The 26,303-nt window shown below is 42.2% G+C and overlaps 1 protein-coding gene across 7 annotated transcripts in view; it reads right to left on the reverse strand.

The window, feature by feature from the left end:
* Positions 1-26,303, reverse strand: part of NCOA6 (nuclear receptor coactivator 6) — a 47,868-nt gene that overhangs the window by 13,879 nt on the left and 7,686 nt on the right. For 5 of the 7 annotated variants that reach the window (XM_054845051.1, XM_054845048.1, XM_054845050.1 and 2 more), the window contains exons 2-11: positions 25,642-25,744; positions 20,033-20,185; positions 19,656-19,929; positions 16,679-16,834; positions 15,980-16,102; positions 14,398-14,526; positions 11,972-12,787; positions 9,024-9,170; positions 7,093-8,212; positions 288-409 (exon numbers count right to left, since the gene is read on the reverse strand). In XM_054845051.1, the coding sequence (XP_054701026.1) occupies positions 288-409; positions 7,093-8,212; positions 9,024-9,170; positions 11,972-12,787; positions 14,398-14,526; positions 15,980-16,102; positions 16,679-16,834; positions 19,656-19,890 (2,848 nt within the window). In that variant the 5' untranslated portion in view covers positions 19,891-19,929; positions 20,033-20,185; positions 25,642-25,744. Of the gene's footprint in view, positions 1-287; positions 410-7,092; positions 8,213-9,023; positions 9,171-11,971; positions 12,788-14,397; positions 14,527-15,979; positions 16,103-16,678; positions 16,835-19,655; positions 19,930-20,032; positions 20,186-21,467; positions 21,581-25,641; positions 25,745-26,303 lie in introns of all 7 variants that reach the window. The other 2 variants (XM_054845049.1, XM_054845054.1) reach the window with 2 other exon arrangements.

The following is a 26,303-nucleotide window of genomic DNA, read 5'->3' on the forward strand; positions in this document are numbered from 1 at the left end:
TAAACTAGAAATAAAGAATTTTTCATCCATTATGTTATTGCTGAATAACTCTACCATATTGAATATGATACCTGCAGGATGATACAGGAGAATGTGGCCACTTCTTCATTTTGAGCTAATTCAAAGAAAACACTTAAACAATGTTACCAATTAGTTAATACGAGAAAAAAAAAAAGCTTTGGGCTCAAATGCGTTGATACACAAATAAAACAGAATGGTCACAAAGATCAGTTAAAAGCTCTCCTACAGTTATTACACTCCAATAATCCACACAAAAATCCTACTACCTGGTGGCCTACTTGCAAAATCAGGAAGTTTAGGGCCTGAATTATCTAAATTCATTCCTTGTTCTCCAGACATCGATGACTGATCACTCTCCTCCAGGCCAGCTGGACGTGGTTCTGAAGAACTGAAAGAAAAATAATTGCAATTAAGATCCAGCCCTCACATCAGTGCTTGACTTCTGCTTCCATAACGAAGTACTGGAGTAATTAATTCCTAGCGCTTTTCACAGACCTGCCAGTACCTCACTGACGCACCGCTACCTCTGGTGTAACACCACAAAACTGAACACGGAGCCCAGGCCTGCTGAGTCTTTCCTGTGCCTTAAATACCACTGAAAAGGAAACAAGTTGCCTGGTGCTCTATTGATTTGAAACATTCCTTTCCTGAATCTGAGCTGTATAACTAAGAGAATGCAATGGATACTCCAAATGATACACATAGATTTTAACTAAATAGGCTTCTCTCTAATAGTGCTGTGACATCTGTAGAGACACATGTCATGGGTAGAGGCACAGAATTTCTTGTAATGGTAGCACCATTTCTTCCAGCATTGTACCCAGAAGTCATTAGCTCAGGGTTATCAGGGACCTCAGATAACATCACAGCAAAAATGCACTGACATATCAGAAACTGTTACTCGCCAGAGCACAGAACTTCGTGGGATACAGAGGTTCTGTAAGCGATTGCAGAATCCCAGACTGGTTTGGGTGGGAAGGGACCTCACAGCCCATCTAGTCCCACCCCCTGCCATGGGCAGGGACACCCTCCACCAGCCCAGGTCGCCCAAAGCCCCATCCAACCTGGCCTTGAACACTGCCAGGGAGCCAGGGGCAGCCACAGCTTCTCTGGGCAACCTGTGCCAGGGCCTCGCCACCCTCACAAGGAAGAATTTCTGCCTCACATCTCATCTCCATCTCCCCTCTTTTAGTTTAAGGCCACTCCCCCTTGTCCTGTCACTCCCTGCCCCTGTCACCAGCCCCTCTCCAGCTTTCCTGGAGCTCCCCGGAACCTTCTCTTCTCCAGGCTGAACAAGCCCAACTCTCTCAGCCTGTCTCCACAGCAGAGGTGCTCCAGCCCTCGGATCAGCTCCGTGGCCTCCTCTGGACTCGCTCCAACAGCTCCATGTCCTTCTTGTCTTGGGGACCCCCGAGCTGGACGCAGCACTGCAGGGGGGTCTCAGCAGAGCGGAGCAGAGGGGCAGAATCCCCTCCCTTGACCACGCTGCTGGACACGCAGCCCAGGACACGGGTGGCTTTCTGGGCTGCCAGCGCACATTGCTGGCTCATGCCCAGCTTTTCATCCACCAGTACCCCCAAGTCCTGCTCCAGAGGTACCCGATGCTCCAGGAGACTCTCTAGGACAATTCAAAATTGTTCAGGTTCAATGCCTAATACATCCAACTGAATCAAAACAGCTTTTGCAGACTTAGAAAAAACACAAGTTCCTATAGGTATTGATGTATATGGACAGAGGATATAAGATAAAGAGGGATGAAGAGTAAAAGACCTTAACTGCTTATCAGCTTCATGAATATATGAAGGCTGTAAAAAGATCTAGGTAATAAAAGCTCCAAGATAACATTAAAGACATCAAAAGAAGCTCACTGCCAACAAAGAGAGGCAGAAGCATGCAGAAATGCCAAGGACAAAAGAAATTCTCAGCATAATAAGAATGTGAAGTATATAAAGGCGGAGAGATCCATCTTATTTCATTTTACTTGAGAGTAACAGAGCATCTGTACAGCTGACATGGAGAGACCCAGGTTGTCCTGATGTCCCATTAACTACCCAACATTCAAAAAGCAGCGTGTGACTTGAAGGTCCATTAACAGTTGCAGGTCCAAACTGGGGAGAACATAAAGCAAGAGAGAAGAAAGGTAAGAAATGGGGCAAACACCGAACCGTTCCAAGCACTGCTCTGAGCAGGCAAGTGTTGCCAAGGGAAGTATCTGGAGTTAAACCTTTTGTCTAATCCAGCACACCAGCAATTTTTGGGAAGCAGTTGTAGGCTTACATGCCTCCAGCAAGAAATTTGACGAAAAACAGCAAAATGCATACATGTGCCCCAGAAGCATTATACTAGCAGCCACAATCGAAAATTCTGGCAGCAAAATCACCCAGAGGAGCTGCAGCCTTTGATGTAGGTGTATAATTGTGAATACAGTCTTAAACTTGTAGTTTTGCCATTTCTGATTTCTTTATAATGGCGGGAGATTAAAAATGGTACAGTTAAAGATGAGATCAAAAGCTGATGGAGAGCATCACTGCACAAACAGGTTTAACCTAGAAAGCAATCATGGTACAAAATTGATTCTTAGAAAACATCTCCTGCCAGATGGGTCTAATCAGGCAAACTGTACGAACCTTGCAAAACAGACAGGAGGGGGGTTTGCTAGCAAAGAGCAGCAGTTGTTGTAGGAAAGACTGCTGCTGTAATTGCTGGAAAATTTAAATAGAACTTGAATTTTCAACATAGCTGAAATTCACTGGGCATACTTAGCAACCACCACTCATCAAACCTGCCCCCCCCAAATTCTGAATACCAATAACAAGCAAGATGAGAAGCTTGTGTGAGAGGGACAGATATTCCATATTTGTTCTTCTTTTCTATTGCTCTGGATGTAAAAAACCCACAACTGCACATTAGGTACAGTACAGATTGTTGTAAGCGAACCCTTGGCTCCACCAGCTGCATTTTCAAGGACGACCTTCAGATACAAAATCCCTCATCAGAGTGGAGAGAGAACTCCAGAAGACAAGAACAAAACCAAAAAGGGCTGCAGGTGCTGAAAGAAGGTGTGCAAAAATAAAATTACAGTACAGGTGCAAGCAGAACCAGCCCTGCTGACATGGTACAATGCTCCACAACAACTGTTGCTTTTACAGAAAGGTGCTTGTCCTTTGATGCTAAATGAGTTTCATCTCCCATGGGTCTGGGGGGACCGTCACCTCCAGACCTACGGTTAAAAGCTCTCTGAATCCGGCTGAGAAAAACTTCTCCGTCCTGCAGTGCTGTTCACCATCTGCACGTCACAGCGGATTCTGCAAACCTGAATGCCAGCGGTGATTTTACGGAGTGGATTATTGCTGTTCCACCAGCACACATGTTTATGGTCAGGGCACAGGGGAACATTAAACAACTGTTTGTTTGTGCCTGTATTTAAGAGAATTAACTAACATGTTTTATCTACAATCACATTTCATCTAGTATCTTTTTCCTTGGTTTACATCCCATTACCTACAGTCTTCAGGTTCAGAAAAGAGATGCAATCACTTTTAAACAACCTACTTCTCCAAAACGTCTTGGTTTTCATTCCAATGCCGAGTTGCTCAATTAAGCAAACCCTTAAAACTGTTTTAGACTCAGCTGAATAAACTCTTTCAATAGCTCACTTATCCTATTTACATTCCAATATGGCTCAGTCTACAAACCATATTACTAATGGTACTTTTGTTACTATATTATTACATCTCAGAAATTATTTCTAAGGAAAAAAAACCCCAGAATCATTTTAGTGTGTTTATCAAATTAACTGCATTTCCACACAAGGTTTGCTGCTCTGAATTCTAAAATTGCTGAGGAAGAGTGACAGAGAAGAAGCCAAGATGAAAAGCATCCTATTTGCTTCTGACGCAAAAGAAAGTGATCCAAATCAGATTTAAAAGTATCAGCAGTTCCACGACAGGAAAACGCTGAGCTTGCCTAACGATGCTGGGGAAGCCGCGAGCAAACGAGGCAGGAAGGTATTACAGACAGCTTTCATTGCAGTCGCCCTCCTTTTGCTGGAGAATAATCTCAAAAACATTTATAAGGATCGCTCCCTTCTTAATGCTCCTGCAAGGATAAAGTCATTAATATACAGCCCATTAAGAAACAAAATGCTAATCCGTATCGGGTGCCAAACCAGCATTCTGCAGGTAGCAATGGCAAGAGAACGCTCACTGAAAATTTAAGTGATAGAATAAGTGCAAATTGGTATTTCCTTTGTTAAGTACACCGAAATCTCATTAAAAGGCTTATTTAAGAGCTAGGAATTATTTTGAGTTGTCATAGCTCAATACAAAAGCTGTATTTTAGGCTTCTTTTATTCTGAAAACTTTTTAACAAGCAAATAGTCTTGTGGGGCTTTGTAGGCTCATAGGAGAGACTTATATATCCGTTAATTGATATTCCCAGGCCACACTGAAGCTGGGTGATCATCAGTAAGACCAATGAAAACAAAATCCTAACATGGCTTTTCTTTAACGATTAACGGACTTTCTTTTCAGAAGAGAGTGCCAACTTGTCCGCTCCCTCTGAATCCTTTGTCATGTCCATGGCAAGACAGCTCGCTGCACTAGTGGCTTCTATTATTTTATTTGAATCCATTTGGAATTGATTTTTTTTTTTTTTTTTTTTTTTTTTTTACACATAGCACCAGATCTTTCCTACCTAGAAATACAAGGTCTTTTTTGTCTTTGTCTTGAGGAAAGAAAAAAAACAACTTCCATGAAAGATGCAGATGACTAATAGCGACAAAAGGTTTGCATATTTTACTTCACTGCGAATTACCAGCAGTGCCTACCGGTACTATACAAATTGCTGTTGGGTACCAGCTACGCAACATGAATGTTTTTGATACAAAGGAAAATAAGACATTGTTATTGTTTGAAAGACATCTGGATAGTTTTGAATGTCAAGTGAACAACAAACAGGAAAATATCTGCTCGCTATTTATTTGAGACTCTGCAGGATGTAACGTAACAAAAGCAGGAAGATGCACGTTCTACTGTTACGCTACTATTATTCTTCACAACTGGGCCACACAACACTACCTTGTGCGATAATACCGTTACAACCCCACTCTCGCCAAACTACTCGCACTTAAAATTTCTGGAATGGCAAAACGAAGACACCTACGTGCCCTCATACCTCCCTTCCATGCAGCCAGAGACTAGCAGAGCTAGAAAGCTCGGCACGTCGTCACCGTGGCCATCCCTACCGGGCTGCCCTGCTCCTCGCGGCAGCAGGACGGGTCATGGTGACCGCTCTCCTGGGCATGAAGGAGCCCTGTTCTACGCACTGCAGCAGCTGACGAGGCGTAACGAGTTAGGCACTGCAAGAGGCGAGCTGGCACCTCAGTTAGGGTCTCCAAGTCACCCCGAAGTTGCAGTCTACCCCTGCGTTGCCCACTTGGTTCTAGCCGAGTTACTTTAACCAGGTTTTCACAGCTGGCCATAGGTTGCGTACTCCGTTGGATTTAATCTGGAATCACACGGCCTGTTTTGCAGCAGTGTTGAACTGACAGGCCATATGGTGACCATATATAACTATATAGCAGGTATTTGAAAGACTTTTTCCAAGGCCTATTAAATTAGCATGCTGTGCTTTACCTTCGCTATGCAGCATTTCTGCACCTGTAAAACGCACGTAACAGCTCCTGCATTTTATTTTAGCACTAGTTAAGCCAATTAACGGTTGTCACAAAAGGTCACTTGCTATAGATGATGCGAGTCGTTTCAGTCCAGAACTAAAATGTCCAGGAGAAAATTAATTCCATCTTCACAAAAGAATCTTGACATTGTGCAGAAAATGCAGGTTGGGGCTACGCACTGAATTACCAAGGGAAAAAACAAAGTATTGAACAGTCGCTTAGCACATGAATGCCATCCACTCTTTGCACTGAACTGGACATGTGTCTCTGGAAAAGGTAGCATAAACTTCAGGTTAAAGACTTATAATGATTATTCAAAGGAGTGGGACTGCTGGAACCAGAGCCAGGCCAGTAGCTTAACGTGCCACTGCTACCTTTTTGTTTGTTTAAGAATTTAACTTTGGAATCTGGATAGTCCTGTGTTAGAATTTTCTGTGCAAAGTTTTTCCCATTTTTTCTAAAGCAAACTAGAAACAATCCCCAGAATTTCCATCAGGTGGATTCCCGTCAGTGCCCCTGGGGCTCACCTGCAGCATTAGAATAATTAGATATAGCATATGTGCCTTTACCATTTTAGCTGAATTATGGCATGGCTGCAGTAGTCTACCACCCTGTGCTGGTATCAGTAGGCTGTCAACAAGCAAAAGCTTAGAGGACAGCTGGCCAATGAAGAATATGCTGGCCAAAGAGGAACGAAGGGATTCGGCTATCTTTTATTTCCACTGCACAGGTACACTCGTTCATTCTCTCTCAGTATTGTCCATTTGCCTCTTCCCTCTCAAGGGTTGTGGGGTTTTTTCCTTCCTAATCTCTCCCAGGCCTGGAAAACCAGCACTGCTTGGGCTTGTTATTCTCATACCCAGAAAGTTTCAGACTCCTCCCTCTAAATTCTAGCTGCAGCTTCAACTAAGAGAGAAGTCCACCTCAATTCCAAGCAGAAACATGTCAGGATGTACATGTAAATCAGGAAACACCCCTCCCCCCCCCCCCCGCCAAATCTCTACTGCACATGTTATATGGAGGCTTCTAATTCTTCTGAAAGTACTTCCCAACCTTTGATCGTGGCTGTCAGACTGCTTAAAAAACGCAACCTCCTCTTCCAAGGGCTGTGGCCCCATCTGCCACATTCTACACTGCCTTTACCCAGTACATGTAAGGAACGGGGCTGTTATAAGTGGGTTTATAACTGAGCTGGGATGCTTGTGTGTTGGGTTTTTTTAATCTTGAATGAACTTTCCAGTGGCAGACTTGCCAGTGGGTTACCATTTAACTCTTGAGAGAAATTGCTAGAGGTACAGGTCCTTTCTCACCCCATACTTGTTGAAAAAACATTGACAAGTTGCCTGCGGAGCTTCCCCATGCCCCTTATAAAAACAATGTAATATTAAACCTACGTTGTTTGTTCTAGTTGTTGATTATTTTTCTTCTTCCTTGGAGGCTTCTTCTTCTTCGGCTTGTTGGCATTCTGATTATTTTGTTTGTTGTTCACACCAAAGTGTCCTGCTGATATATCGCTCTGTAGAAGGTTAACCAAGAGCGGACTTGTGAGCGTAACATCTTTATTGACAGGAAAAACAGGATTCTGCCCACAGGAAATCTGATTCCCATTTGGCGTTCCACTAAACCCCGTATTGAAAGGCAGCCCATGGCTGGAGAAATGACTCCCTGAAGCATTGTTGTTTCCTTGCATTGCTTGCATATGAGAAGGCACCATGTTTGGCTGCTGCACAGGAACATCGGGTAACATCTGTGTCAAATTCACATCATTATTTGTTGTAGTAGCGGTATCCCCAAGTTGCTGAGATATGTGAGGACTGGGTCCAGTGGGTCTTAAAACTTGCCCTTGAATTCCCATAACCTGAGAAGGATTACCATTCACAGGGCCTTGCTGCGCCATCATCTGCCCAGTGAACTGCACCATGTTTCCTTGCATGTTTGGTGTTGGTCCTCTCATCAGTTGAGCTGGCCCCGTCATAACATTGGACTGGTTTTGAGTACTAAAAGGCTGTTTATTTCCTTGCATCTGAGTGGTCATCATCTGTTCCATCATCGAGTTTTGCTGTAACAAGACCTGGCCCTGAGGTCCCATCATCTGATTGTGTGTAGACATCATCTGTTGTCCCTGCTGGGGAATCATCTGTTTGGGTGGGGTCATCCTTTGGGGAGAAGGACCGAGATTTTGGTTTTGTGGTGTCACCATCATTTGGCCTTGTGGCATGAGCTGAGTTCGAGAAAGTATCATCTGGTTTTGAGGGTTCAGCGATCCCTGAGCCTGAATGTTTACCATCTGTCCTTGAGAGGACACAATTTGCTGATGCATTCCCATGAGCTGAGACTGTGGTCCTTGCTGAGGCTGTCCCTGGATGTTGCCCATGTTAACTTGTGGCACCCCACTAGCACCAGCCTGCTGGTTGTTCATATTTCCATGAAGTCCCATTAGATTGGTCTGCATCATATTTGGTGGGCCATGCGGTGCTTGCATCTGATTTTGAGGAGGTCCAGAACCTTGGCCACCTTAAAAAAAAAAAAATTTGCCAGTAAGAAACTGATTGGAGCGGCATAAGAGTTTTCACAACTTTTGATGTTGAGTAAGTACTCCAGATTGTTTTCCTCCCTTTTCCAATGAACTGGAATATCTGACACATTTGCAGTCCTGTGATGCAATGTTTGATGCTACAGATACATGTTATTTGTCAAAACAGAACATCATACTTCTCAAAATAAACACTCAGACTGGTATTTCCTGTGTACCCCCCACTGCAGAAGACATAACAGAAATTTAATTTCAGTTGTTATCTGTATGCAAGTTTGAAAATTTTCTATAATACCACCTAACTCGATAGAATAATTCCTAATCAAAATAAGCTTCAAACCTTGAGATTATTTTATAATGGGTTAAAAAATAAATACACATGGCGTACTGATGACATGACATTATCAGGGTATCTCTAATCCAGACAAAAGACTAATCATTGAATTGTTAAATGGAGACATTTGTGAACTAAAGATTTAATTTTTACAAGATTGTCTGTAAGCAAACTTCCAAGGCTTTCAAAGGAACTAATGAATAATCTTTTCAAAGCAGAACAAGTTATTTTGTTGTTCTGCTTCTAAGATAATAACATTTTTCCCCCCGCCCCCCCAGACAAGAAGTTCCTTTTGTGTTACATCTTTATTACCCCTAACCTCCACATTTCAGTGCTACTTCTATTCAAGTTCTTAACTATCTGTGTTACACAAGTAAAGGTGTAATTTTCTACAGAAAAAAAAAAAAACCAACAAACCCAAACAAACCAAACTGGGGGACACCACATTCCAAACAGACCTGTGTGTTGCACGTTTTGGCTAGTTTGCAGCTGTGGTGCTCCACTGTTCACTGGTGTTCCTGGAGCTGTGGAAGGCACCTGACCTTGCATGAAGTTCTGGTTAGCCTGGCCTGCAGGGAACCCTGGCGGGAGGCGCTTGGGCATTCCTGAACACAAGAATTTTCTTATTAGTAAGTATGGAAAACAAGAAGAAAAAAAAAAAAAGAGAGAATATCTGTAATTGGAGTGTGACGGGAAGATTACCTTTGAGTTTGTATTGTCATGTTACAGGTTTAGGCAGAAAGTGGTTTTTTGCCAAGATATGAAACCCACTGCAGAGATTTATAGTTTTATCTGTGCAATAATTCTGCCTAACAAGGTACTATGGCTCGGTTCAAACTGTAATTTAAGTACAAAACTTACCCACAGAGAAGGCAAAAAGTCCATGTTTGACTTTTTAGAAACCAGAAATTAAAGTACCACAGTTTGCTGTTTTCTTCTCTACTGCATCGCAACTCTAATCAGGCCCTTAACTTACTCCATGTACGCAAACACAAGTAACTTGCACTTTCGTTAACAGTGATGTGCTCCTCTCAACAACCCGCACCGTAATACACCAGGTACATGCTCCTTAGCACTCCTTTGTGCTGCTGCTGTGTGTACGCACACTCGAAATAGCTTCTCAACCCAGAGTGGGCTGAGTAACCTCATGAGACAGCATGTCCAGAGCCCACCACGGCTGCTCGTCCAGGTAACCCTGCTATGCCTACCGCAAGAGCAAGGAATTCTCCCGGGCCCCTATCTGGCGCAATGTCCACCCTTTGACATACGAAAACATCACCACTGCCCTGGGACAGAGAGCAAAACCTTCCCTCTACCTACCAACATGAGCAGCAGCATCAATGGATTTAACAGAACCCACTTCTTTTTAACCCACTGTCAAATAACGATGCCACAGACCTGGAAGCAATCCTGTCCTCTCTTATTTTTCTGACCCACGATACACAGTCAGAATTTGACTTTGGTTCCTTCTGCAGTTACAGCTTTATTGCACACTTAATTGTATTGCTTGTGTTAATTAATCTGGTCTTAGGGTTGTAATTAATATTTCAAGATAATCAAGTTTACAGGTCAAACAATAAGACCCATCTGCAAATATGGAACACATACTTCTTGAACATCACATCACTGGACTCTAGTTTTAGTTCTGCTAAACTTTTAGGAAGGTTTTGCACATAGGAATGCTTGAACAGAGGAAACAAGGAAGTGTTAACTTGGCCTACTCCAAATCTAATATATATCCTGATTTGCTACATTAACTAGGTGAAATGGAAAGCGTTTGAATGTACTCATTTCCACCAAACCTTTAAAAGCAAGATGGCTTAAAAACTGAAAGATCCATAATTACAACTTAATTAACATATAAATTGCAGCAAGGAATGAGCATGTACGGAAGCCAGGCAAAAATGTCAGCAAGTGGAAGCAGCACAGCTTTGCTGAAACCAACAGAATCCTGTCTTAAATCAGCTGAGGATATAGCTCACAGCAGGATTACTGATTTTAGCAATACGGTCTACAGCAAGTCCAAATAATGTATTTTGATAGTTCATTTGGGGTGTCACTTTTAACTCAAAAAAAGTAGGGTTTTGTTTGTAGTAGGTTTACTTCGAAAGGGAGGAGAATACAGAGAGGAAATTACTCCTGATGGGACATACAGCTGGTGAGGCAAAACTGTAGGGAAATGTGACTATAACAAATAATAAATAACTGCTTCCAGATGGAGACAAGACAAGAAATACCAAGTATAGGGTACTGGCAGATCCTAAGAACAGTCCGCAAGAGGAGAACCTTGAAACGGAGACAATTCATCTGAATCAAATTCATCTGAATTCAGTGAGGCCCACAGTACCAACAGTGAAACCAAGAAGTTTGTCCAGATCAGCAGACCAAGAAACAGGCATTCCTTACAGAATTTTGGACAGATTTCAGACATACAACATGAGAATGCAAGAAACTAGAATATATATGTGTGTGCAGGTGGACAAAGAATATGGCTCATACTTTGTAAGTACAGAAAGAAAACAGCAAGAGCTTGTGTAGGGGTATCTGAGAGCAGCCTTTCAAGAGAAAGATGAACAAATGAGTGAGCAGAGAGAAGTGCTACAAGTCTGGCACAGAACTACAAACGGTTCAAGGGGAAAAAAAAAACCACCAAGGACACAAAAGAGATCTTGGGATTCACAAATGAAATTCCTCCGCTGTTAGAGAAGGATTCTACGAGCACTAAGATGTGAGTGCGGAGGTCCAAGCAGAAAACTAAAGACAAGACAGCCAAAGGTGAAGTTAAAACATCCCTTGACCTCTTAGAGGCAATGGCAGTAATAGCTCTTTCCTCTTTAATATGGGAAGAAACTGATGACAAGTAAAGACACAGTCAAGAAGAGACATCCACAATTTAGAAAAGAAGATGCAAAATAATGCCTCACTTCTGTAGTAGAAAATGTAAATAGTGACAGAGGAAGCTGAAGAGAGAAAGGAAATGTTCATTTGTTCTATTACACTTTCACTCTTTCTCAAAAAAAAAATCCCCCCCCCCCCCCCCCCCCAAAAAAAAAAAAAAGAACAAACCCAAACCACCCACATCATCTCTGAATATCCTAAACTTGCTAAAAGGCAATGGAAGAACTGTCAAGTGGACGACTGGCAGTCATAACCAGCAACTGCACACAGCAACTTCTTCCTGCAGTGGCCCAGAGTCTACCCTTAGGTCATCAGGGTGACACTACAGGACAGAGGCAGGTAGTAGAAATGAAGCGATGCTGACGCTAATTCACCCATACCCACTTTACACTCAATCTATGCCTTTATTCTGTCTTTTAAAGGATCTTTTCAAAACTAACAGCAACATTAGTTCCAGCCATTTTATGTTTCTTTTCTTTTTAAAATAAAAGGTCTCAGTACTTCTTACCTCCTAAACCAGGGTGTAAACCTTGTGGACCTTGGTTTTGCTGCTGCATCACCATGAAGTTGGGGGGTACGTTCCCCTGCTGCACCAGAGGGTTACGACTAGGAGAACTGACAGGCTGCTGAAATCCCTGGGGAAGCGTGCTACTCTGGGGAGGCCTTGGTCCCATCTGCTGCTGCGGCTGGTTAACTGTTGGAGATGATGCAGGAGATCCCTGCTGGAAGGAGGAGGGAGAGGAAGCAGGAGACTTGTTGGTCAGGTGGGGTTGTTGTAGTGGCGTAGGAACCCGAGAGGGCCCTCCCTGAAGGCTTTTCATTTGAGGAGCGGTAAACTGGCCAGGATTGCTCATTTGGGGAAAGTTTGAGTGAGTCTGGGAAGCTTGCTGGCTTCCAAAAGGATATGGAGGTGGAGGATGAGTAGGAGTTTGTACTGTTGCTAGAGATGGTCTTGCTTGAAGTTGCTGCTGCATTTGTCCAGGCAACGGGGCCTTTTTCCAACCCTGGTTTACTGTCAATGTACCCAATGCTCCCTGGGTTGGAGGAGGCTGAAGTGCTCCAGAAGGAAGCTGGTTCCAGCCAGGGGGAACTGGAACCTGTGCTGGTGAAGTAAATGAAGGTCGAATACCCTGCTGGGGCTGCTGATGTGGCTGGGGAGGACGCGTCTGCAACTGCGTCTGCTGCTGTAGCTGCTGAAAGTTGGCTGAGTTCATCTGCCTGTTTACAGGAACTGACTGCATTGAATGAAGCTGGGGAGCTAAAGATCCAGATGGATGATTTTGCTGCTGGATATTTAGCCCAGATAAGAGTGGGTCCATTGTATCTATTAAAATAGCAAAGAAAAGTAAAAAAAAAAAAAATAACCTACTGTAGACAAAACCCACCCCAAAACAAGAAACGGCAAATTGCTTGCTTGCATTTGCTTACTCTGCACAGAAATTCACGCTCCAGTGTTCCAATTTCTCCAACAGAGAGACCAGGTAATGCTCTAAAAGTTTTCAAAATGTTTGGGAATCCTGAGGAGCCAGGTCTTATCAATTTATAACCTCTACAATAAACCATGATAGCTCGACAGTGCTTGTTGCTACAGACTAAAGTAAGCCTTCTACACACTCAGAACTGTGGAATCACAGAATATCCCAAGTTGGAAGGGACCCACAAAGATCATCAAGTCCACCCCCCTGCTCCTCGCTGCGATGACTTCCCTGGGGAGCCTGTTCCAGGGACCGACCACCCTTCTCAATGAAGAACCTTTTCCTAATGTCCAACCTGAACTTCCCCTGACGCAGCTTCATTCCATCTCTTCGTGTCCTATCGCTGGTCACCAGAGAGGAGATCAGCACCTCCCCTCCGCTGCCCCCAATGAGGAAGATGAGGGCACCCCTCAGCCTTCTCTTCTCCCAGCTGAACGAGCCAAGTGACCTCAGCCGCTCCCCGCAAGTCTTGCCCTCGAGACCTTTCCCCACCTTGGCCGCTCTCCTCTGGACACACTCCAATAGTCTGACATCCTTTGGGTACTGAGGTGCCCAAACCTGCACCCAGGACTCGAGGTGGGGCCGCACCAGGGCGGTGGAGAGTGGGACGAGCACCTCCCTTGACGGGCTCGCCGTGCTGTGCTCGCTGCACCCCAGGGCACGGCTGGCCCTTGGGCTGCCAGGGCCACTGCTGGCTCCTGTTCCACTTGCCATCGCCCCGAGCCCCAGAGCTCTTTCTGCGGGGCTGCTCTCCAGCCCTCCAGCCTCTCGACCTCCAGTTTGTATGTATACCCACTTGTTGGAGCTATTATCCCTACCAGTTAAAAAGTGGCATAATGAGGAATGAAGGTAGTATCCTAAATTAATATTCCCAGAATATTTAAAACATTTATGAAAAATGCTGTCTGTAAGACTAAATCCTGCAGAGATCTACAGAAGTTGGCAAGTACTGCCATCATTTTATGGAGGGACAAGTAATAACCCCCCTCTCTTTTTCTGTAGTCCCAAAATACAAGTATCTTGTACTGGCAGAATTGTGAAGAACAATAATAAATGTTTATTCACACCCAATCCTTAAACTGCCAGTCTACCTACTCCTCCCGAAAAGCACTGGTGCATTGGCTTCCTCCCGGCGACATCCGTCTCATTCCACCAATCCTTCTCTTACCTTTATCTAAGCATAAAGCTCAGTCACAACAGTTGTACTGCAAAAACAGCACTACTGCTGCGCTTGAACAAAACACCAAGCAAGCTGGGGACTTAATAGGCGCCCAAATTGTTCGAAAAGTTTTACCAGATTAATGGGGGCAGAGAGGGTTCCACAGAAAGAGTAACTCCCTGAAAGGGCAGGGGAAATACCATTCTGGAGTACTCTTATGAGCACACGCTCAAGCCTGCATGCTGAAGAACAAAAATTCAAGAACATTTTCAGGTCAGTACTGCGATTAAATTTTACCACCTGGCTGCGAGGAAGGCCGAGGCGTTCTTGGCTGCAGCTCAGCACTAGCACCGCTTGCCACCATAGAGGAGGGCACATTTCCACTCTGGGACATCATGACAGCTGCAGCATTGCTCATTCTTATTAAACCTTAAAAATAAAAATAAGAATTATCAAGTCCTACAGTTTTTACATAGAGAAGAATTTTAGATTATTTTTTTTTACAAGAAAAAAATTGTATTTGTTAATAAAACATCTCTTTAGACTTTAAGAATTGTTTGTCCGAAATAACCTGAGGACACACACATCTGTCTGAACGCTTAGATTCTCTGGGATAAAGCAAACAAGTTAAGGTCACGCGGAAGCTTTTCCTTTAGCACCAAACCTTTAAGGAGGCTACAGAAGGAAACACTCCCGACTCCTGAATTATTTGAGCCTGACTTGCCACTAAAGTCACCAAGTGATAAGATTTTATCAAAGTTACACAAGTACCAAGGGTTTTGCAAAATCTGATACACCACCTCAGTTACTTTATAGTAAGAGGGAAAAATGTCAATGTTTCACTTCCACAGGCTGCTATTTTGTAAAATGGTTTATGTTGTAGACCTGTTGGTTATATTGTTGTTATATTTATACTGTTTACATTTATATTCTTGACCTGCAGGCAGGAAGGGAAGCTCATGAGCCTCACAGTGAAGATCAGAGCAGCCACTTTCAAAGTAAACCCATCTTTAGAAGTTTTACATTCCTTGTTAAGCACAATGTTTTAACTACTGTTTCATCAGGTTACCACAGAGGTGAAATGTTATTTCTATTCCTTCTCCTCAGACACACGTGCATCTTACTCTAAATGCTCCCAGATTTTTAACTGCTTTAAATCCTATTTACTAAGATAATAATTTATTTTGCCTTATGATTCAACTATTAAAATAAATTACGCAGTAGCTTTCTTTTAATTCTTTATAAAATCTGACTTTTGTAGTTAAAAATGACTTATGTATGTACCATGCTCTAAAATGTAGTTTAATAGAACTACACCTCTCCGTGAAAATTAATTCTCTACGATTGGATCTCAAAAGTTTATCAGAAAATAAAGAGAGACTACCAGTAACAGTGTCCTGTCCTTCCCATAATTATAATGGATTTAATCTAAAATAGCTTATTATTGTACATTGAATAGAGGCTTACGCTCATTTTCATAAAGGTAGCAAAACAAAAACCTGTGATTATTTGTGCACGCCAAGGTGAATTCACTATACCAGACTCATTTGCTTTAACGGTCTTTATGTAAAAAAAACCAAACAAACCCAAACCCAAACCACCAAAACAAAAACCCAAACCACCAAAACCTCAAAAAAACCCCAAAACAAACCAATCTACCACACCCAAATCACTCCAGTGTTTGTGGGACAAAACGCAGCCAACTATTCCGTTTACATCATGTTGGATGCGGTTTGACAGTACGGAAACAAGAACACATTAATTAAAACGGCAATTATAATTCTGCAAACAATAGTTGCTACAATCAGTGAGGTGTTACCATGAGTTTAATAACAAATTTCAAAGTGTATAAAGCTGAACAAACAAAACTAAAGGAATTTACCTTGGCCCCCCTGCATGGGAAACCCTGTTTCCATCCGCACGGAGTTGCTTGCTCCCAGGGGCCCGTTGATTCGGACATCTTGGCTTCTGTTTTGAGCTAAAGCTAAATTGATAGCACCTTCCCCTGGAAGTAACGCACAGTTTGGGTGAACTGAATGACGTACAGAAAAGCAGAATACAGACATTTTCAAAAGGACATTTACAAGTTGTCAAGGAAGGAAGAACCAACTTTACCTATAATGCACACTTTAGGAAGACTGTTACGCATCATACTACCCTTATCTTCTGGATTTCAATTTTAAGAAAAACAAACATCATGACAAGCATTAAATGTCCCTGGTTCCATCCTGACAATTGTCCAGAATGGATATTTTAATTGTGAAATCCACTGAAAACTTGTTTTTAAGGAAGCCTCATATGAAACATTTGGGAAAAAAAAAATTAGGGCTTGTTCTGCTAGCTAACACTCAAAAAACATTTTTCAGGAGGTTTCCTGATGCTCAGAGGACTTTCAGCTATCATTTTTATTATTAAACTTATTCTTGAAAGAATAAAAGTCCTGAGCTACCTTTCCACTCAAGTCATTCTCCAAATTACTAAATTAGAAGTTTTGCAACATTGACCAAGTACACAAAGGCACTTGTTGAGAGTACTTAAATTCTAGCTTAATGCCTTTGGAAGCAAACTAGGTGTGAAATACCTTCAATTTGAACTGAGAGAATTCCCAGGTCACGAAGCTGTTGGTTATTATTCTGAGCCAGAATTCGCAGCCGCTCAGCAGCTTCACGGGGTATATTGAAGGTAACACGGACACTGTTCCAAGGCTCTATCTTCTGCAGTTTTAACTTGTTGGATTCTTAGAAGAAAAAAAACGGTCAGAGTCAGTGCAAAGGCAGTTTTCAAACACGTATGATAGAATAACTTGGTAGAAAAGCAGAGCTGACAAAAAAACGGCTTTGGAAATTATCAGTGCTTAGTCTCAGGTAGAGGAGATTTCCCCAGCACAGATGTACAGTGACCAATACTGCCAGACCACTTCAGGTATTTTATAAAAACTACCCAACTGATAACCAACGCAACAGCCAACACAATCGCTTGATAACATTCTTAAAAATTGACTATTCTGTGGATAAACTACTTTGGAAAGATACGAAAACATCTAATAAACCAGATTTAGTAAATCTGTTAAGGAACCAGATGGATGTGTGAAAAAACTGAATACAAGAATGAAACCCTCATTCCTGAAATATTTGCCCCACAAATGCTTGTGAAACCGTCCTTTTTTTGTTGTTTTTGAAGGCCAGAGCCAACAGAGCCCTAGTGGTATTTCATTAATTTCTACCATATTATTTAGTTTTTCTGAATAGGTATGTTCCATCCACTGCAAAAGCAGCATATTAAAGTCATGCAAAATATTTAGCTGCAGGTTTTCTGACAACCTACTCTATGTATGAGTGTTTCTACATAGATCAGTCATTTTAAAAGTAATAGGTGGGAATTAGCAGAAAGGTAGGGCAGTCATGTTGGATGTCTTTATCTGAAGTGGTACCTAACTAAATTACTGCTCCACAATGTATTTAAGGGTTATTAAAAATATATTCCTAATACAGATTTATAAGCTTCCAGTTTCTAGCTTTCTGAAATGGAAGTCCCTTTGAAAACAGTAAACATTGGCCCAAATTCTGACCAGTCAGTTCTTCCACTGTAACATCAGATTTACTACAAGTTTGCTGACTGTGTGATTCTGAAAAACATGTCATTTAAGAATGCCAATAACTCTTTCCTATTTAGGAATCTCTTGTCCTTAACTGATTCACCAAGTCCCTTCTGCTGCTACAGTAACAGTATTATTAATGTCATCCTCTTTCTGCCTATAAACACGTTTTTGCCTGGAGACATGACAGGAGTAGTTTTAAAACCTCCTTTTGTGGAGGTTTGAACAGTCCTATATTTACTGTTATTAATGTTCCAGTATTTCACATATAAAAATTGCATTATCAGTTTCAGTATTTCTAGATATCACTATTTGAGTTTTATCATTTTTCAACCATTAGATCTGCTAAGTCTAACCTAATGTTATTTACCAACTCAATGCTCTGAATAGCCTGTTTTGCTCTGAATCAATTTAAATAAGTTGTCGCGTGGATAATTTTCAAATTAATTTGACATTGACTTTAAAAATTTGCTTTCTGCTTTCTCAGCTGACGTCTGAATCATGTTTATTAATCCTGCCATTAATATTTATAACAAACCCAGCATGCAGATGCCTCCGTATAACAAAGGCGACTCCGTACAGCTACAGATTGAATTTGCTTTCATTCAAAAACTACTCAGTTCATCTACAGAATTAACATGCATCCTTTTACACCAGTAATTATCTGTTAGTTTTATATCTATTTCCAACTGTTTATAAAAATCAGCTCAAAACAGTGGTATTTCTTCATAGTATTTTTGTCTTATCCCAGCTTTTTTATCTCTCCGAGAGATAACTGCAAGGACCCCAACAACAGATGCCCGACCCAGCTGACTACAAAACGGACAGAAAAGAACAAAGTGACAAAGAAATTCAGTTGGGTTATTCAGAAGTCACAGGTTATTTTTCTGAAAAAATATTTAATGTTATTGAAGAAAAAAAAAGGCAAAAAAAAAAAAAAGCAATGCAATGAACATTTTAAAACCTAAACTAGAAAATTAGTTTTGTTTAAACACAAAGACTGCCTGCCTGAAGAAGAAAGGCAGATTCTTCATTGTACAGTGTGATTTCAAAAGACCAGGCAGCAGAAGAGCAGCGTGCTGTCATGGCAACCTATAGTTATCAGGAAAAGTTTGGGTCACAACCAGCAGAAAGAGGGAGGAGAGGAGTGTACGGGCAATTACGTGGCTTTTAGACTATATGACATCATGCTGACCCAACCATCACAACACGGCACCCTCACTGAGGGAGGGCTGTCTATTAAGAAAGGTTGTACTTGTATGAGCAAGACTACGTAACTGAGCAGCTGTAAGTAATCTTGTATCATAAGACTCTTTGCAAAGATGCTCAGACTGTGGACAGATGTCTTTTCCAGATCTAGATGTGCTGGTAAAAGATGTTATTGTCCCAAAAGCCTCTTCTCACTAACTTGCTAGCTACACAGCTGTCCCCAGACCTGGGTGGGCATACCGGGGTACGTGAGAGCGCTCCACGTCCTCCATCAGAATAAAATAAATCAGGTAGTGTATGTCAATGTAGCAGCAAAGGGGCAGTAACGTCTTGAACTGATGCAGTTACGTGAGAGTGAAACTATTCTCAGATGAACTGCAGTCATTTTAATTGGCTGGTTTTGCTAGTAAAAAACATCTCCTGTGTGGACAAGCCTGGTTTCACTTTCATATAACACAGCAGTGTGTAATGGAGAGAAATGAAAGAGAAAAAAAAACAAGTAAAATATGACAACTGAATAGGAATAAATAAACTCACTAATGAAATCAGTTTTGAACAATAAAACCACTGCAGAAACTTGTACTCTGTGTGTCTGAGAAGAACAGCTCCCAAATTCACTAAGAATAACCCCAATCAATCTTACTATGAACTAACTCACTCAAAACCAATATAATCTATTTCTTTGTACAAGCACTCTGACTCCATAAATAAATATTTTAAGGACAGCCGAAAAAAGGACAAGAAGGTACATTACCCATGTGTAAAAGGCCAGGCACATTCTTCAATATGATATCTAGTTTCTGCTCAAAGTCTCTGTCACCTATATTTCCTTTAAAAGCTAGAAAGATCGTGGAATCCTCAGGAGCGGCCTCCTGTTGCAGTTCATCTTCCTCCAGTCCTGAATCAAAATCCACCTCTAAGTCTTCCATAGCTGAGGAGTACAAGGAGGCATATGTATCTTTTAAGTTAGGTAGATCATCCAAAACCATTGTTCCAACGATGGGAGCATGTCAGACGTTAAGATGATGCTTGGAAGGGAAAAGAAAGGTTATAATAAGTATAATAGTAAGTGTGTAAAGACATTAACCACTGCTTTCAACGGCACATAAGATCACTGACAGAAAAACCTACCTGGTGACCCAATGCTAGGTTCTGCGAGACAAACTGTGCGACTTTGAAAATGGTGGCCATTGCAGTATCCAAGCTGCTCGTCCGCTAGAACAAACAGAAGTGGTTTCCTGACAGAGTCCTGCTGCACGTGACTTGAGGAGTATTCCAGTTGACCTAATGATAGTCAGGTAGAAAGGAAGGTAGGGGAGGGGAAAAAAAGAAGAAAATCAATTACCTTCATCTCCATGTCGTACAGAGGCCAAGCAAGCACCCGGTACCAATTCTGCAGGGCCTGACTGCCAGGAAATTGTAAGACTCACAGCAATAGTTTAATTACAGAAAGAGAGGAACACCCACCAAGTTTAGTTTTAGGGACTGCAGATGCAATAGGCACTCCTTTGTCCAGCAAAGCAGTAGGAAAGCCATAGCACATATTTACCAGAAGAAATTTAGCATTTTTCAAATATTTTACTCACATCCAGGGAAATCTCAGGCGTACTATGCCTTCTTTCTAAAAGTTTGTAAGGATTTAGGTGTTTCCAGCTGCTTACGCACATTACAACCTGAAATTTGCTCCCCCTGTGCTAGCCCACAACTCCCCCCATGCCCCTGTTGAGCTTGGGTAAGAATGAATTCAGTAAAGCAAGTCACACACCTGATGGTTTTTACCATGTCTAGACTTTGCAATTAATTTTACTTGACATTATGACAGTAATCTAAGCTGTTATGCGTGCAGAAGTACAACCTAAGATAAAAGTTACCCCTACACCTTCGGTGAACAATACCAATATTTAGTTAAAATACGCATTTTTTTCCACTCCAACGCAAGCCGTTACAAGGGCTACGGCACTAACTCCTCCAGGCGAGACCTCTATTCTCACACTCAATGCTTCGCAAGCATTGCTAGAAGATTAAAACCATCTACACCAACAGCCAAAGCTGACATCAAAACAAAAAAAAAAGGGACCTGTTCCTGACCACCGCTGTCAAAACCAAATCAATTCAACAGCCAGGACTGTCAAGACCTCGTAACTCCAAAGCTGTCGGTATTCAGCACAACCCACCCAAAACGTTTAGTTCGGGACAACATACCCTGGAATGGGATATAGATTGGGGGTTTGGCTGAGGTTCAAGTTCCCAACGCAAATTAAAAGCACAGCTCTGAGATTAAAGGTGAGCTGCAGATACTGGCCAGAAAACAGCCTTTTTTAATAAAAAACCCATAACTATGTTAGACAAGCTTAGATCCAGCTCTACGTCGTTTGCACGCTCGCCTAACGTTGCTGAAGGGACAATATTACAAATGAAAAACCAAGGAGTTGGAACTCACAAAACACCCTCAGCTTTTGGTCAGGTCTACACACACACTTACTGGGATTTTACAAAATATGGGGGTTTTCTCCCTTACAACCCTACACCACGCTAGGCAGGCTACAGTGCGTTAATGAATAATCACCTATTTTACACAGTTATTCTCTTCATACGCCAGCACCAAGCCTTCATTCTCAAATACGCCTCAAATCTCCGATTAAAAACAGTTAATTTTGTCTCACAAGCTCTTCCGCAGTCCTGCAACAGAAAATAAGTAAAAAAGTCTCACAGTTACTGATCTATTCCCACAGTGCTTTCAGAAGTTACTCATTATTACCATGGAAATTATGAAGATGGGGAATAGAGACAAAAATTTTAAAAATTCATTACCAGGTGAACACGGAGACAATTAAATCTTCTTTTTTTCCTCCCAAACTCCTCACTGCTCAGCTCTGTATCTAAATTACAGGTCCGAGTGTTTGGCACCTCCGCTAAGTTAAACTACACCTTCACGTCAGGTGCCCAGAAAATGAGAATGATAATTAACAAGCATCTGTGAAAAGCTGTTTGAATTTATTTTTACACATAATTTCTTGGACATTCTTGGAATTTCTTCCTCTTTCTTACCTGAGCTGGCTTTACACCAGCCAGGAGAGAATTCCTTCTCCTCCTGCATTCCTACATCACTCATTACACACACGCTGACTTCAGGGAGAAGGGAGCCAGGAGTCCTACACAAACGATCTTTTTAACAACCAAGCACAATCACCCTGTGCACTGAACGAGGCAAGCATCCAGTGAAATATAAGCACTATATTTTGAAGAAAAATACATAGAAAATTATTTATCTGAAAATCTTGAGTAAGTTTTTGAAGGAGAGAAAATCTCAGCTCAATATACTGGTTCTTAGGTGTTGAAAAAGCACAATTACTTGGAGGGGATGGGGTGTTTCACCTGCAGCAAGAAACAGGAGTACTTCTGACAATCCCTGACACCAAAGAAATAAAAATTACTCTATAAGAACACCAACATTTCAAATCTTTTTTTGAATGGAAGTGTCTGCAGCATCCATCTTCTCTGTGAAAGAGAAGATGACTCCCAGACTGCTCAAACCGTGGTTTAAAGACTTCATGAAAATGCTGCAGCTTAGACCAGATTCCAACAACCTCACTGTGCCAAAATCTGACAGGGTCTGTTGAAATTATGGCCCTTCATGAACACTATTAAAATACAGTTTGCTAAATCCTAGAGGACCACAGGCCCTGTTTCATTTGACTCAGAAAAGCACAGGACTGCAGGGAAAGCTTGCGTTAAGGAAAAAAGAAAAAAAACCAAAACAACAAAGCCAAACAAGATTGAGCTTTAAATTTTACTTTCTGGATAAGAACATGTAGGTACAGCTCCCTTCGCATATTTTTTTTTTTCCACATTATGCTCCTCAAGGATCTCTGCTACATCCATCTTCCCCCTCTCCCTCTCAAACAGACGGAGTTCAATCCGTTCCTATACTCAGGTATAATTTATCTCAAGTATGACAGGAGGAAGTAATGATTTGCGAAATCTTCCTCTCCAGGCAGAGCACAGCATGCCGTCCGTCTCAAAACAAATGAATCCCAGCTGCATCCCTCGTCCTAACAAATTCTGTAATCTCCTGGTTATAGGGTTGACTTCCATAAATCATGAGCCAGAATGTGACGGTAATTAGCGTGTACCCTCGCTCAACACTCTTCCACGTAAACACAAAAAGCCTTTAGCATAAGCACGCACAGGTAAAACTCAGGTCAATTCAACAATTCCTGTAAAGTGGCTGAAGTCCCAGCGGGGCACAGAGTATCTCTGATGAGGAAGAGCCACACCTGAACTGATCGGCACAATCACAGCACATCTCCTGAACTCGAGCATCCATGCTCACACGGCAGCACAAAAGGGTCTCTGAATATCGTCCTCCATTCAGAGAACACGCACGGCCTCCCTCCTGCCCCTGCACCCTGTCATTTTAGAGTTTCCAATTTACTATTTCCCATTACACAATTGTTTCTGGAAACTCAGAGCAAGTCCAGAGCTACCACGTGGCAAACACATGCCCACGAACCTGGCCTGGGACAGGCTACGGCAGCATTAAAAATGTTATGCCTGTTTACTATAAAGTTAGTGTTATTCAGTATAGTCTGATTATTAAAAATATGTAACTGAAGTAAGAGAGGCGGGGATAAATAGCCAGATAATGGACTAATAACCAAAATGCATCTGCAGTATGGTATGGGGGCAGGGGGTGGTAGGGGACAGCCCACAAAGACCGGAGTGTCCAAACGGAAGGACACGGCACACCGCAGGCTGCTGGGGCTGGAGCTCCCAGTACACTTGGCATACGGATACAACAGTTCACCAGCTGAAGTGTGCAAGTCAGAGCCTCTCCAGAGGAAGAATTTGTGTAGGATACAGCTCTGCCACAGTCCAGAGCTGGGCGGATGGACAGCTGCGTCCCACGCACACCATGGGGAACCCAGGCGGCAGTTTGTCACGCCACGTGCTGTCCCCACCAAGGGCCCTGACGGTCAAAGGAGGCCTGCGAGACAAACCCAGCACCGTGGGACGGGGCAACACTCAGAAATCCCGTCCAGTCCCTGGGAGAGATGGGATTAGAGCAAAAGCTGAAACAGCCAGTTGTCGCTAAGTGGGGAGCAGCTGAACACTGGAAAGCCAGCAGGCTCCACCAGATGGAAGCGCTGCTCTGCGGGGTTAAAACAAACAAAGGAAGGAAAAAACAGACGGGTGTCTTCGTATCCTCACCCCAAGATCCGCTCAACTGATCCAAACTTAAGGTTCTGTCAATTTGTTTCTTAAACAGAACTTGAAACCTCTTGCGTTGCTTTCTTCTAGCCACTGTGCTACACAAAGCCAGTAAACCAACACAAGGCTTTGTCTGATAACTCGTCCCAGGTTTTCTGCCACACAGTCTATTGATTTACAAGCTGTTTATACATTTCGGGCAACTCAGAATAAACACTTTCACAACTGATGTCACACCAGAACATGCACTCTCTCAAAACAAATATGCAGCGAGCCTAATTAAATAAAAAGCACTAAAAATCCTGCTCTACGCCTGAAAAAGTACTCTTCCAAATTACACAAAAGATTGGAAAGGGTGAGAGCCGAAGGAGGGATGGACTGATGCCCTTCACTAGCAGGTGGCAGAAGTTAGCACTGGGCAAGGTCCTCATCCTCACACTAACCGTTATTTAAAGCTGCAACAGGGAAGAGGAAGAAAAATCAGTCCAGAAGTAAGACTACAATCAAATCCCTTGGGGAATCTAGAATTGAGAGTGAGGATAAAAAGTCCTTGATAGCAGTAGCAACATAACTTCCGAAGGATACAGAACCCTCCTTGCTTTTGCCTTTATTGAAAAGGGGTTCTCAAGCAACTTAATAGGGGGGGAAAAAAAAAAAGGAAGTCAGGAAAAAAAAGCATGTATTGAATAATACACTTGAAAGTTTTCTTATTTCCTTTGTTTTAGGTGCCAGTGAGAAAATACATAAAGGTATTTATTGAGTTTTTCAGGACGGGGACGGAGGAGGTTCAGCATTGACAGAATACTGTTGAGAAGATGGCTTTCTTTTAATACATAACATATACACGCATGCACCCATGCAGGCATACTTCTAAAGTGTACCACCTATAAACCCCAGAAACACTCCGATCATAACACTGTTTTTATTGCAAATTTGTTAACAGTGTATTATTCTCCTACAACTGTTTTGACCAGTTTGTTGCCTAGCATAGCGATCTTGGAGCTTGCTACATCTGACCAATGAATAAACCTACATACACACAACTATTCTATGACACAAAGATTAAAATGACGTAATTGTTTTTGGCAAAAATACACAAAAAGAACACTTTTAAACAAATTCTAGACAAGCGTCATACTGTTACACAAGGAGATTAAATAGGGTTAAGAATCACTGTTATAATATGGAAGAATACCTAAAAATAAACTTTAACATGCAGTAAAATTTCCTCTGAAACAACTTAGCTAGGGACAGTTCCAGTAATTTGGAACTTCAAACTTTGGCATTAAAGAGGGGTAACACCACAAAAGCGTCTCAGCCGTCCTCTTCGGGAAGGAGGTGTGAGAACAGCTACAAACCTGACGGCAAACGCCCGTAACCCCCCCGGCAGACAGGACGGTGGGCTCCGGAGACAGCCCAGCCCTTCAAACACACACATGCAAGAGGCAAGGGCCTATTAGCTGGACAGCAAGGAGGGGAATATATAAAACCAAGAGATATTCAATGCATCATATGCTTATTTTACCTACCAAAACAAATTCCACAACTTCAGTATTTTGTGGCGTGCATCAGGTCTTCAGGTAATTCCAGACTGGCAAACATGGTTGAACAGCAACTGCCACAAACGTAATCCTGAAAGGAAACCATCACATTTCATCAGACAGTTATGCAAAATAACAAAAATACTGAATACAACAGCATATACCTTGATTTTTAATACACAGTTTTGCGCCAAATCCAACTCTCTCCTTAGTAATGTAAAAGGCACATGTTACTATATTCAAATGCTAACAGCAAAACCCAAGGATCTGGAAAAATCAACCTTTCATTATAGGCAAAACACTGAATACTCCCTTTGGCTGGAAATAACGTTTTATTTTTCTAAACGGGGCAAGTTTTATCTAGAATAATGTATTTACTTAAGTCTTCAGATTAACTCTTCTAGATTAAATTCATCGTCAGAAAAGAGAAACTGGCACAACTCGGATGCACTTCAGCTCATCCTAAGCAGGCGCCTAAACCGGCTCAGGCTAAGCTTGTTCCAGAACCACGTCACGAGCCCAGACGACCACCTCAGATGGACATTTTCATTGCAAGTGGCCAACAAAGTGGGGTGAATCCACCCCCAGAACCTGCTCCTGTTCACAGTCTCATCAAGCTGCGCTTAAACCTCTCAGGGTAACGAAAACGC

The sequence above is a fragment of the Grus americana genome, chromosome 17, assembly GCF_028858705.1.
Source record: "Grus americana isolate bGruAme1 chromosome 17, bGruAme1.mat, whole genome shotgun sequence".
In the NCBI taxonomy this organism is placed as follows: Eukaryota; Metazoa; Chordata; class Aves; order Gruiformes; family Gruidae; genus Grus; species Grus americana.